The 13390-nt window shown below is 50.7% G+C and overlaps 3 protein-coding genes across 3 annotated transcripts, besides 2 other annotated features; 1 reads left to right on the forward strand and 2 right to left on the reverse strand.

Moving 5' to 3' along the window:
• Window positions 1–1977: 1977 nt before the first annotated feature.
• FPSE_03917 (uncharacterized protein) lies at window positions 1978–4920 on the forward strand (the record flags this gene model as incomplete). Its single annotated transcript, XM_009257035.1, has 3 exons — window positions 1978–2044; window positions 2119–2262; window positions 2321–4920. 3 exons carry the CDS (start codon window positions 1978–1980, stop codon window positions 4918–4920), a joined length of 2811 nt encoding a protein of 936 aa, XP_009255310.1.
• Window positions 4921–5951: 1031 nt separating this feature from the next.
• Window positions 5952–10013, reverse strand: FPSE_03918 (uncharacterized protein; the record flags this gene model as incomplete). The annotated part of the gene is made up of 1 exon (XM_009257036.1): window positions 5952–10013. One exon carries the CDS (start codon window positions 10011–10013, stop codon window positions 5952–5954), a length of 4062 nt encoding a protein of 1353 aa, XP_009255311.1.
• Window positions 7763–7948: a microsatellite.
• Window positions 10014–11058: 1045 nt separating the features above from the next.
• Window positions 11059–12441, reverse strand: FPSE_03919 (uncharacterized protein; the record flags this gene model as incomplete). The annotated part of the gene is made up of 2 exons (XM_009257037.1): window positions 11059–12138; window positions 12199–12441. The coding sequence occupies 2 exons, from the start codon at window positions 12439–12441 to the stop codon at window positions 11059–11061; spliced, it is 1323 nt and encodes a 440-aa protein (XP_009255312.1).
• Window positions 12442–13295: 854 nt separating this feature from the next.
• Window positions 13296–13386: a repeat region.
• Window positions 13387–13390: the final 4 nt, after the last annotated feature.

Consider the following 13390-nt stretch of genomic DNA (forward strand, 5'->3'; position numbering starts at 1 on the left):
GCTTGTACGGATATTGGATAGCTGATCTGTACCTACTAACCTGCTTATGAGGTATTGCATTTGGATGTCTCAGTTGGCTGGTTCAGGTTACCTGCGAATATCCTTTGCCTACTTTACGCTGGTAGTAATGAATTCATGTGTTGCTCTGGTATTTCTTGACCTACCTATCTAGACATAGATATGAAGGACAGAGAAGCCCAGACTGTTATATCATATGCCCGTATCCATGTTTGCCTTCTACTATGACGGACAATCATTGCTGGCACCATACGCACCTCGTTTATTTCAATTTAATACAAACTTCTGCTCGACATAGTAATGTCTCGGGTCGACTTGGTTATATGATTGGTCACTGAATCTACGTACTCGTACTGTAGTCTTTGTGGTAGTGAGGATAATGTGATGTGATTGATTTTGGCTTTCACGTGGCTTCTATATTTGTTGATATCAATAGGCTCACAAAATAGAACCAACACAGCAAAACATTTGATCACCCACATAAGCCTACTTGTCGCTATTGTTCGACACACTAGCTGACTAGATCTGGTCTATAAAGTATAACTAGAGGTAGTTACGATGCGCACAGAGTACCCAGGTTAGCAGCCTGTTGTATCTGTGTAACCCCTGCATATAATTCAGTTGAACATATCCGTACTCATACATGGCAAAGCACTCTGTAGGCTGTGGGCAGAGGCAGTGATTAAGCGTGCACTAGACAGACTAATAAGAACCGGTCCGGTCAAATATTGCCAAGAGCCTGCAATTGCGGAGCAGTGGTTAAATAGGCTCGGAGCCTCATCAATCACTGTTCACTCTGCATATTATCAAAATTCAATCACTTTGCAGGCTCAACACTCACTGACCGAGCAGGCAAGGATTGCTTGTCTCGTACGACATCATCTAGTTAGCCTTGGACTTTGCCTTGCACCATCATAGGCTTCCTACATCATCACCGCCGTTCCTTGTTCAGCCTTTGATTGTCCATTTCAACAACAAATTTCCGTATAAAGGCATTAGGTGCTGCGTCGCAGATATAGTAGTAACATACTTAGGAAGGTACTCTGTACTTCGTATCATATTGAGCTTCTCACTCCGTTAGGCCCGCTGCGCTGGCATAACATCATCCTAAAATAGCATCTGCAAAGGTTTGACTGCCCGCCCGTCCAATCCCAACATCCCTGGACTGGAGGGGGCCAATGCACCACTTCTGGAAGAGCATCATATGTACTCCGTACCCTGCAAGATACCTAGTGTTCAGTAAGCCTTATAATTGCAGGACGTGCTTCCCACTAGGTACGTCTGATCGTCCAGCGACAAAAGACAGATCACTTATTGAAATGGGTACAGCGCATTTGAACTTTGAAGCTCCGTGCCGTGCCGTGCTGCTTCGAATTTAGTAGTCGGCCAGCAAGCATATTGGTACAACACTCGATCAAAGCCATAAATGGCCCGGGTCACACCAATCACCAATCGCCATCTTCCACGCTAGGCATTTCGCTCTGTGCTGTCTAGGTCCAGGAACCACGCACTTCTCCCGCCTCCCCCAACCGCAACCGCAATCGCAACCGCCGCTCCACCCCAGCAAAACATTCGTACCTTAGCGCACCACCACTGCCACGGGTCTCTTCAAGCTCAGACCCGACTACCCAACTTATACATCATCTCCAGCCCTCTCTCGCTGCAGAGAGTTGAACCAACCGAGCCCAGCTCTGGCAATACGGCTACGGAGTATTGGTTCGGTCGAGCAGCTGGATCTGGATCTGAATCCTAATCGAACAACAAACATTCTAGCCTCTCTCGAGTCGACCGATACCATTCTTCACCACCCGCTCGGTCCCGCGCCACTGTCAGGTTCCGCAGACTTTACAACTGCCCTTAAACTGCCACTCCATTCCTCCCTCTGCGATCTCAGCCGTCAAGTACCAACCACCAACGCAATCGCTTCAAGTCATCGTCAGCGCATCGCTTCATCACACCATGGCCTCACGAGGCCCTAGCGAAGGGGCATCCAGGCCTGAAGTTGGCGATACCTTGGTTGTAATACGTGAGTCTGCCTTTGGCTTTGTTGCTCTTTGTCTGTAGCATTAGCTGATTCTCATGCCCTTTTGCCCATCACAGACGATTTTCAGGCCCGAAGCTCCGACGAACTCAGCCTTGCCAAGGGAGATCGAGTTGAACTGATAGAACGAGATGATGAGTTTGGCGACGGATGGTTTCTCGGTCGCCATCTAGTCAACAATAACAATGGACTCTTTCCTGAAGGTTTGCTCCTCCATCTTCTATGCTCAGCTTCCCGAACCGTAATTGACTTTTTTTGCAGTTTATACCAGACTGGCCCCTAGAAATGCCCCCACGAGCACTTTCAGCAGCTCCAAACCCCAGACCCCTCATCAAGAACAAGCTCAAGATTCGACCACAAACACAGGCACAAAAGAAGAACCTGCACCGCAGCCCCAGGCCCGGAGCCCTGTGACACTCCCTCTTAACAGTGTCAAATCCGAGCCCGCTTTGGTAGCAAGCGAGCCTCCTGTCCTGCCTGGATTGAGCCAACTAACTACCCAGAACCAAGACAGCCATGTCTTGCACGAAACACTCACTGTCATTGACGAGCACATAACCGATTTGAGATCTCCAGCAAGCAATGGCGGGCTTCGAGCGGCAGCGAACGATTCCGGTAGCGAGTACAGCAGCATTCACCCCGGCCAACGAGCGTCGTACATCCAAGGCGAAGAGACAGACGAAGAAGAAGGGGATTTCCATACACGAGAAGAAGTCGAGGCGTGGTCACCTGATGACGTTGCCGAATACCTCTTTACTGAAGGGGTCGAGAAGCACCACTGCGAAGTCTTCCGAGACCAAGAAATCTCCGGCGAGGTCATTCTTGGTATGGATCAAAGCTCGCTGTTCATCAAAGCCTTCGACCTTGGTTCAGTTGGCCGGCGCCTGAAGACTTGGCACAAGATCAAGGCCCTTCAGGATGAGGTTAACAACCAGGGACTGGAAACACGCCGGACAACGCAGACATATGGGAATGATAGCTCGGATGACATTCGGAGGCCGAGAAGTCGAGCAAACACTCTAACAAATCGGCCTACTTCTATTCAAACGAGACGGATGTCATTATCACAGAACACTCCTAAACCATCTCCAACATTTGCAGGATCTTATACGCAAGACAGCTCTAACCGCGCCAGCCATATCAAGAGGCCATCTGCGGCATCCATCAGGGAATTGAACCATTCACGCCGACATTCTTCATCGACAGATTTTCGCCAAGCTGGCCCGGTAGGCCCAGCAGCACCTCCCGGGCCTGCCCCTGTTCCCAAAATCTCAACACCGGGCACCCTCCCTGTAGCCGAGGGCGTTCATAAGAAGCAGCCCTCATTTGACCGAAACTGGACCCTTGGCAACGCTTATTCGCAACCCCCGCAACGACCCCTTTCCTCAACAGGCCTTCACGACCTACTTAGCCCGCCCGGGGCCGACACCCAAGATTCTAATGTTGACGCTGATCGAGGCTATTTTTCCGGAACAGAAGTTGACGGAAGAAAGCGAAATTTGTTGCGGAAGCGCGACAGCAATGCCGAGTCGAGGAAATCTAGTTATGCAGATGAGCAAAGGGTACGAAGCGCTACAGCCATGGCACGACAGTCAAGATTCGGAAGCGTGGGGTCAATGGCAGAGGGAGGTATTTCCTCAGCCGCTCAGAAGTACTACGGTATTCAGCCTGGCGCTCATAGGAGAACTGCGTCAGCTGCTTCAGAGTCGACAATGAACGTACCGGCATCTAATAATGACGTTCCGTCACCCACTGTCACCAAACTGGACACCACAGTCGGATCAGGTCGCTCGACAGCATCACCTGTCTCCACTCGGCACCAAGGCTTCAACTCGGACTGGCTGTCGTCAATGGTAAACAAGCCCATCGCATTGGCTGGAAGCAAGGGCATGCGAGCCATATCTGATAACTTGAGCTTTGACCGATCCAAAGCGTCAACTCCGACCGATTCATCGACCAAGGATTTTTTAGTGGACTCACCCGCGCGGACTGGTTCGACGACGCCCTCAGGAGGAGCTAGTTTCGATCTTGAATCTCCTGATACCGCCAAGAGCCCCGGTACTCCCGTAAATCAAGTTAGCAAGAAAGCTGGAAAGAAGAGCAAAAAGGAAACAAGCGCCTATACCCGAGGGCTACTCAAGATCTCTCCCAAGGAGGCAAGCAAAGATGCCGACTACAGTGGCTGGATGAGGAAGAAGAGTTCCAATCTCATGACAACGTGGAAGCCTCGTTTCTTTGTTCTTAAGGGTCGAAGATTGGCATACTACTATTCAGAAGATGATGAGCAAGAAAAAGGACTTATTGATATTTCATTCCACCGAGTCCTGCCTGCCGATAACGAGAAGCTCACAGGTCTCCATGCTACAATCACAAGTCTAGGAGGCCAATCGATGCCTGGGAGCCAAGCTGGCGCCGAGGATCTTGCAAAGGGAGACGATTCGATATTCATTTTCAAGCTGGTTCCTCCCCGTGCCGGTCTGTCGAGGGCTGTGAACTTCACAAAACCAACTGTTCATTACTTTGCTGTTCCGAACTTGAAGCAAGGACGGCTGTGGATGGCTGCTCTCATGAAAGCGACTATTGATCGAGACGATTCCAAGCCCATCACCACAACCTATCAGCAGAAGACGATATCACTCACGAAAGCCAAGCAGATGCGTTCTCGTCCACCGGCCCTGATGAACCTCGAGGAAGGGGCCGAAGAGGAGACGGGTGCAGGCCGAAAGGAAGCCAATGGCTTGGGAATCTCGTACGATGAAGCAGACAGTGGCGTTTCTGGCGTCGACAAGCTAGCCGGCCAAAAGGCTGAAGAGGCCCAGTCAAGTCTCGACTCTGAACAAGGGGCTCCTCACGCGTCTTGATGAAAGGTGCTCACAACACAATCCCTCCACTATTCCAACTGGTCTGGGGCGTTTCTGGTCATTCCCTGACGTTGATTTTCTTTCTCATCTTTTTACGTTCTTCTCCAATAGAAGCTTAATCCTTTTTATTTTGATACCTAGGGCGCAGGAAAAAACCGGAAATCTTGAAGATATGTTGATGAAACAGGCGGGACGTGGGTCAAAGGGCAGGAGGCGGAGGATACCATGTCAGTTACTGCGGAGATGATGCATCAACCGCAGTTCTCAAAAGAGACGAACAAGAATGCCATGCTAAAAGAGACAATGATGATGAGGTCAGCTGTTGTTGTTGGGTCTTTTCCCAACCTTGAAGCTTGAGTGATATGCTGGGACTTGGGGAAAAGGTGGTTTCTTCATGAAGGGGTGCATACTGGCGGCTCAAATCTTCTTTCTTGTGGTGATACTGTCAAGGCGTTGTTGCCTTGGCGACACAGATCAATCTTAATTGTGTTAGCTGGCTGTTTTTAGGAACTTCCTGTTGAGCAGAGAATACATTAGCAGACGATGTGCTGAATGAGGGAGGCGAGACATGTTAGATAGAACAGTCAAAGTTATACGGGACGAATGCAAATAATTTTTCATGACAAATATTGAATTGGATAAGTCGATCGCTTGCTCTAAAGGTATATGAGACAAGTTGAAGTGGAAAAGGGGATCATGCCCCCGACGAGAAACTCCATATCCCTTTTGATCAAGCTTTTTAACTTGATATGTAAACCCCCTATCATGATAGATAAAAAATAAAGCCTGCAAAGATGCTGTACCTCGGAACGGCAACTCCGATATAACAGCATACCCAGCGCCCCCTAGGTCGTGTCCATCATTAGACCCTCCAGAACGCCTTGTAAAGCATTGAACCCTTAATCTAATCGTCCCCTGGCTTTTAACCTTGCCGCTGAAATTGACCATCACTTCCACCAACAGACGGATAAAGTAACCTGGTAAGTTACTGCAGCCAAAGATGCATAATTCACGCAAAACCGAATCCCTACCTACACCTTTTGATTCATACCCGTCAGGAGTTGTCGTATGGACTTCATGAGATGCTGCTCAATGCCTTCAAAGTTCCCAACAGCTTCGCCTTCTCCGGGCGGTGGAACGATACTAGCATCGGCTATGCCCAGTACCCGGTCAATGGCAGACAACGTGACAGCTTCCGCTTTGGCTTCACCAAGCTTGGGACTGAGGGCTTTGACTGAGACTTCCTTAAAACCATTAAGGGACGCGAGGACTTTGGAGTCGAGAAAGAGGGGTGTCTCGGTAGCCGACGGAGAAGCAGCAGAAGAAGCTGGACCAGGCGTGGGACTCTTGGACTTGAGAAGGAAACCGTCGATGAGTTGACGAATGCCCTTCATGCAAATCGCCTCCATCTTGTCGTTCTCTGTTGCCTCCTTCTTGAGGCCAATGCAGCGATTCAATGCTGACATGACGATTCCTGCGGCCTTGGGATTCTTGGCTTTCTTGAGGTTTTCGATCAGGCCATTTTTGAGGTTGACAACTGCCGTGAGCAGTTTAGGCTCGATAGCGGGTCGCGCTGGAGCGGGAGCTGCAGGCAATGAGGGAGTTCGGTTTACAGGAGTAGCAGGCTGCTGCTGTACTGACGCGGGCCCAGTTCCAGGGACAGTCTTGGCGCCCACCGTTGGCGGAGGTGGCGGAGGAGGAAGATGATGCTGCTGTTGCTGCGCAACGCTTGCATTGGCAGACGTGATGGCATTGGCATGCCCTTCTTCACTCTTGACTGTAGGATTTGCTGGAGGCGGTGGTCGTGGCGCATATGGCGAGCTGTAAGTACCTTGTTGGGGCACTCCGAGCTGTGGGTGAGCAGGGGCTGGCGGTGGTCCATAACCTTGAGGAAGTTGTGCTGGCGCTGGCGGCTGCGATGCGGCTGTTGTAGAAGCTGGCTGGCCTGGTGCTGGTCCCGGTGGTGATGCAGACGCTCCATAAGGCTGCACTGGTCGTCCTGGCTGGCTTTGTTGTGCCGTATATGCTGGCATTTGATAGCCAGGAGGCGCCTGTCCAGCGGTATAACCGGGCGTACCAGCTGCCAAATGCTGGGCATTGTAGGCGTATGGGTATTGGCCATAAGCTTGAGCTGCTGCACGGTCTGGAGATGAGGCCTTCCTCTTCTTTCCAGCGTCGAGTTCAACACCCGGAACACGAGACCAAAGATTGGTCGTGTCATCTTTTCTGAACGCGTCGTTACCAATAAGATTATGGCGCACACTGCTTTCCCATCCTTTGGTCTCTGTATGGAAGTGGAACCAAGGGTATCTCAGGCATATCCGTTTGTAAATCTGCTTCAGAGTAAGCCCGTCAGGCCCAGCTGCTGTGAGTGTCTCGTCGATGAGAACGCCGTAATTTTTGTTTGGTTTCTGGAGCTGTTCTTCGGTATAGTCTGCCATGTTGAGTTCCAGGGGAGGAGATTTCGGCCGGGCTTTCTTCTCCTTCTTTTCTCTCGCGCGCCTCTCTGCATCTGAGCCTTCAGCGCCATCTTCTCTAGGCTTGCGAGGTTTGTACTTGCGTTTCTCCGGTCGCTCTGAGGACCCTTCAGGCAGAGGGTGTTTTCTAGGCCGCCCGACCTTGCGTTTGATAGGAGGTTCCACTGGGGGTGCTTGTGGCAGAGTCTTCTTGGCCATCTCCTGTTGGTGTTTCTTGAGTAACCGCTGCTCTCGTTTCGACATGATGCCGTTCTTAGGTGGCCTACCGGGCCCTCGTTTTCTAGGTATCTGGAGCATTAGATGCTCCTGATTCGGATCAAGCATACCCTCTTGCTTAAATCCTGACTCCCCTCCTGTCATTGACATGTCCATATCTGCGTCCATATCCATATCTGCGTCCATATCTGCGTCCATATCCATATCCATATCCATGTCCGCGTCGGCTTCAGCTTCTGCGTCAGCATCACCGTCAGCATCTGCTTCTGCCTCCGCTTCTGCTTCTGCTTCTGCCTCGGCCTCTGCATCAGCCCCTGTCTCTGTATCTGCTTCTGCTTCCACAGTTTCGACAGCCGTTGACTCCTCAACCTTGGCATCCTCATCATCGCTAAAATCAGGCGATTCGGGTGGACTTGCCACGTCGGATAACTCATCACTCGTATCCTGTATCTCTGCATTACCATGTGCAGATTCGAAATCGAAGCTCATCTCCTTTCCGCCCTGGGCATGCCGTTTCTTGAGAGTTGTCGCGGGCTCTTCTTCTACATATTCCTCAGCTCCCGTTCGTCCCCGCTCGACGCCATTGATATGGAATCGAAAGCCAATATCTTTAATTTGCAATCGATCGCCACTTCGCAACACAACCTTGTCGCTTTTGTAGTGCACGTCTTCGCAAAAGAACCCATTTTTATGCAGTGGTATGGCTTCAAACACACCCAATTCTTGGTTGTACGCAATCTTGAGATGTTCTCTGGAAATTGCCTTGGTTTTGGACGCAATGTTGGGACCAGGCGAATGGATACCGATAAAAGGAACATGGTATGGTGACGGGCGCAAGGAAGTCAAATCTACCGCGGCAGCACCAGGCGTGTGGGAAACGTATTGTCGATTAGAAATCATGTTCTCCTGCGCTTGTGCTGCCGCTTCATCATGGTCATGTTGCGAAGACCCCTGTGTACTAGTCTTGCGTCGCTTTGTCGGCCGAGAGTTTTCTCCAGTATCTGATTCAGGACCCAACATTCCTCCCTCCTCACTGACATAAGACTTGCTAAACTTGTTCCGATCTGGCTGGATAGGCGAGGGTGGTGCTATACCCAGATCGGCATTTTCCTTGGCACGGCGCTGATATTCGTCGAGGCGCTTCTCGTCACGGCGGGCTTGTTCCAGTGCGCGCTGGTCGCGCCCAATAACAATGGCGTATGTGGTCATCTGAAAAAGACTGTCGGCAAATTCTACACGCGCAAAAGATTCAAGAGCCTTGTGGGTGTCTGCTTGGCGTGTAGAGTTGGGTTGTGCAAGATTTTGGAATGAATCATCTAGCATGTTGGGCAAAGTAACCTGAGCTGGTGTAACAGTTGGAGGGGGGGACATGGCTGAGGGAGCTCCCGACATTGTCGCCAAAGCCATCATCATGTACGCATGCTGGTTTATGGTAGGCATCGGGGTCGAATTGTATGGAGTAGAAGGCGCAAAGGGCTCTCCCATGTTGTCAGCCGACATCTGCAATTGCAAAGGGGTAGATTGTCGAGCCCCATGAGCGCTCAGCGGTACAGCCGTGTCGCTTGCACTAGGAGCGTCAGGCATCATTTGGTCACTAGATTCAGCTTTCACCAAAGCTGAAGCCTCATCGTTCGAAGGCGCTTCAGATTTCTGATGCTCTACTGACGTCTTGATATCAGCTTCGGGCGAAGGACCGCTCGGGTTGGCGTGAGACGGCGGCGGCGTTGATGGTGGAGGTTGAGAGGCCGAAGTTTTCGTCGGAGAAATTGAAGAAGCTAAATCTGCACGAGGATTTGAAGAATCTGGCAAGGTTGCGGTCGAAGTTGCCGCCTGCGACGAGTTGGATGGCACTGTTGAAGCAGCTGCTGTTGCTGTTTCTAGCGCTAAGGGAGCAGTGGCAGTGGCAGTGGCAGCGACAGTTTCTGTAGCTGTACTTGAAGAGGCAGGTGCAGGAACTGATGTTGATGTGGACACTGACGAACCAGCAGGTGCAGCCACAGCCGGCGCCGATGAAGAAGAAGCATCGGCAGCAATTGGGTTTGAGACTGAATTTAACTCTGGAACTATATCTGAAATTGACCCCATAGCTGGAGAGGGCGCTGGAGCCGAGGCCGAGACTGAGGCCGGGGTAGGGTCAGTAACTTTTTGGTCGCGCTTATCGTCGTTGTCTACTGGCGATTTTGGCATCGCGTTTGGTGTTTGTGTCGCCGTCGCAGTCGCAGTCGACGCCGCTGTCGATATCGATGTCGCAGTCGCACTCGATGGCGTCACAGCTGGAGGAGATGCTGCTGCCTTTACTGTGGTTGTGGCTGTCGGTTTTCTGTTTGCGACGACCTGGTGCTCCCGGTCGGTTCCCAGGCTATCGGGCAGGCCATTGCGGCCAGCAATGGACGAAGTCATCGCTGTTCGTGCGACCAGCTCCTTCGTCACTCACCCTCACCTCACGAGGGGTTGGCACAAACGACGAGGGGTCTCGGCGGAGGGCGCGCCGGGGGCCGGGTGTATATTTGAAGGAATGGCCGTTGGCAGCAAAGACGGGGAAAATAAAAGGTTCAAGACGGACGAGGCTTTCGCCTGGGTCCTCAAAGCCGCGATGTCTGAGAGGGTCAGAGGGGAAGGCTGCGCGCCTTGATTGGCCGACTGGTCCGAGTCTCCTCTCACTTGGTGCTAAATAGGCTGGTAATGGTTCGCGCCGCTAGTACTCTTTGGGCAATAAGAAAGGATCGATCAACCGTAGACTAACAAACAGAAATGGTTTGATCTTGCTTGTCAAATGGGATCGCTTACCCGGTAAGAAAAGCTGACTTCCAGTTTTGCTACAAGAGTAGAATCAAGTTGGAAATATAGCCTCTCGATCGCGTAGGTACTAGCTATACAACCATACCTACTGGCCTTGATCCACGGAAAAAGCTGAGAAGCCGTGGTACAAACTGTCAGAGGTGGCACAAGGTATAAGCTCCCAGTCGCGTTTTCCCCGCGCGTTGTCAGCCATTTGTTTATTTATCTCGCTGTTCAGGAACCAAACCCGCTGAGCAGGTAGTTTCAACGTTTCAAACATAGAGCATTATTGCGATCAAACGACCAGACATTACTAGATCAACCTGACACTGGTATCCAAATATGCCCTTGGTTATTTTACAATGTCTGCAAAATCACTCAAAATATGGATATAACAAGTGCAAAAACGAGTCCAACTCGAGCCCCGCTAAATACTCTAATCCTTATAAGTGAGTCACAACTTCGGTGAAGAACAGACAAAGCTCAGGAATCTTGATGGGGTACGATGCAGCCCTATAAGTGATCATATGAGCTCTGTTAGCGTATCAGGTACCATTGGAAATTTTGTGCTTTTCTTTAGGTATCTATTTCATGATGCTAGGTAGACCCACCACATGCAATGTCTTGTGAGAACAATGGAACAAACACCACAGTGAGACGTAAACACCTAACGGAGCAGAGCTTCACGCTCGACTGGAGAGATGCGATGTGAATACCTCTCTGCCAGTCGTTCCGAGAGGCGATACGCTCCGTGGCACAGCATACCCGCAAAGAACCCCACTGCATCATTTCTAAAGGCAAGAATACCAGCAGTTGTCATGAGCATAACCGTCCACCTCTCCAAACGCTCATCCTCCGAAAGGTCGCGTTGGCGACGAGGTCCCTGCCCAGAAGCTGTATGCCACAAGTCGGAAGCACCTTGGTTGAGACTATTTCCCACCTTGGCAAGTTCAAGACCAGCTGCTACAACCATGATACCAAGGAGACTCTTTGGGTAGTGCTTTAGGAGGTCCACGAGGGTCTCGCCAAAGAAAAGACCCAAAGCTAGTTTGAAAATGCCCAGCATGATGATGCTGGAACCGCTACGTGCCCCGAAGCGATACTGAGCAGCCAACCCTCCAGCGCCGTGGCACACAGGCATACTTCCAAACCAGGTACTCGTTAGGTTCATCATGGCCACACTGATCCCGATAGATGTTACCGAAGGAGTAGGAAGTTCAGGCAGGAGATCATGAGATAACGCAGTGACAGCTATAATAGAGTTGAGGGTTGTCAATGGTAACTGCCCGATGGCCATCCAGAGAGCAGGCGAGTCGCCATTCCCAATCCAGCGCGGCATGCTGAAGCGAGGACGCCAAGCATAGAACCATGGAAGGCTTTCGTGGGAAGCGGTGACTTTGACAAAGGCCAGGACCAGAGCGAGAATGAAGAAGTGTAATGCGTATGGAAAGCGTGGTAGCTTCTGTGTGCCAACGAGGACCAAGAACGCTACCAAGGCCCATATGCGATTGTCAAGAGCTGGGTGAGCCCAGTGCAAAGGCTGAAGCAGTGATGAGCCTGCCCCAAGAATCAATGATAGACCAGCTCCAAGCTGAATGCCCTTTACTACTGGGAGAGGCACAACTCGAACGACCCATCGCAAGAGGCCCGTGACGCTCATGATGAGTACAGCAGCGCCGACCCATTGGCCAGCAGCCGTAACGGCGCCCATAGAAGAGTGATTCTGGATAGCGGCTGATGCAATAGCCTGTATGGAGTGCCTGAGTCAGTTCTACTGTATATTGATGAGGCACGAGCTCTTACTGACCTTCATCGGCTGAACAGGAAGAGGGATACCGTAGAATGCGCCAGTGAGAATATTGAATACACCTGTAAAGACAAGTGTGCTCCCAAGATCGATGGATCCTTGTGCCGTAAGAGCGATCATGAGCGGCAGCAGAGTGCCCAGGTCACCCAGTGACCCGGAAAGTTCAGCCCATGGTGCTGCACGTAAAGTCGCGAAGTTATTTCGGTTGATGCGACGGATATCATTCAACCATGAGGGCGCCATGGTTTGTGCGCCTGATGCGAAATCTGGCAGGCCTCACTAATTCAATGTCCGACTGACGTCTAGGTGAGTCGTTTGTAAGCCAAAGCCTCGGCTTATGCGAATAAGCGGTGGGAAGGTGTGGAGATGGGAAAGTCGATCACAGTTCAAGGAAAGTTGATGAGGATGTCTAGGTAGATATCTAATGAGAATGAGGTTTGAGAATAGGCATTCGGGTTCCTTGATGAGAAGAGAAGGTGATAGACGAAGCCCTCAGTGCCTACCCGAATAGGTGGGGAGTTGGGTAAGACGACGGAAAAAAGGCCGCAGTAATTGAGTGGTAAGATTATGTCGTTAACATCACTTGCTCAATATTACCCGATTTGATCATGTCTCTATCATCAAGGGTTTGAGAAGTCATACATGAAGTAACAAAGCAAAGTATTAGATGAGTTGAACCTCTTGAGGTGTACTGTGGTCAGCTGCTTAGCCTCACGTTACTCGCAGCTCTCATCATCCGTAGTTGGACCAATAACCAAGACTCGCCGAAGCGGCTGAATATTCTCAACTTCATGTACCCACGCATTTATTTGAACGAGGAATATTTTGAATGATTAAATATGTAATATCGCTACTGCTAAGTGCTAAACCAGTGCTAAGAAACAGCAACAGAGTTTCGGGCTGTCAACGGTTCTAACCACCTATGTATGTATGCGCCTGGAAATGGCGCAGACAGATGGCCCCTATAGGGTAGCATCGCGATGTTTTCAAGACGAATTGATCATGGTACTAACGCCAGCAGCAACGGCGAGCTGTACAGTAGATAATAAACTACCTTCTTTCTACTTCACAAAAAATATAGATGCCATTCGACATGCAAAAACATACAACAGCGGGGATTCGCTGGTCGTCACCGACCCAACTACTAATCCGCCCCTTACCAGCTTATCTATGGGAGAGCGGACGGGATCCC

Source organism: Fusarium pseudograminearum, chromosome 1 (genome assembly GCF_000303195.2).
Source record: "Fusarium pseudograminearum CS3096 chromosome 1, whole genome shotgun sequence".
Classification (NCBI taxonomy): Eukaryota; Fungi; Ascomycota; class Sordariomycetes; order Hypocreales; family Nectriaceae; genus Fusarium; species Fusarium pseudograminearum.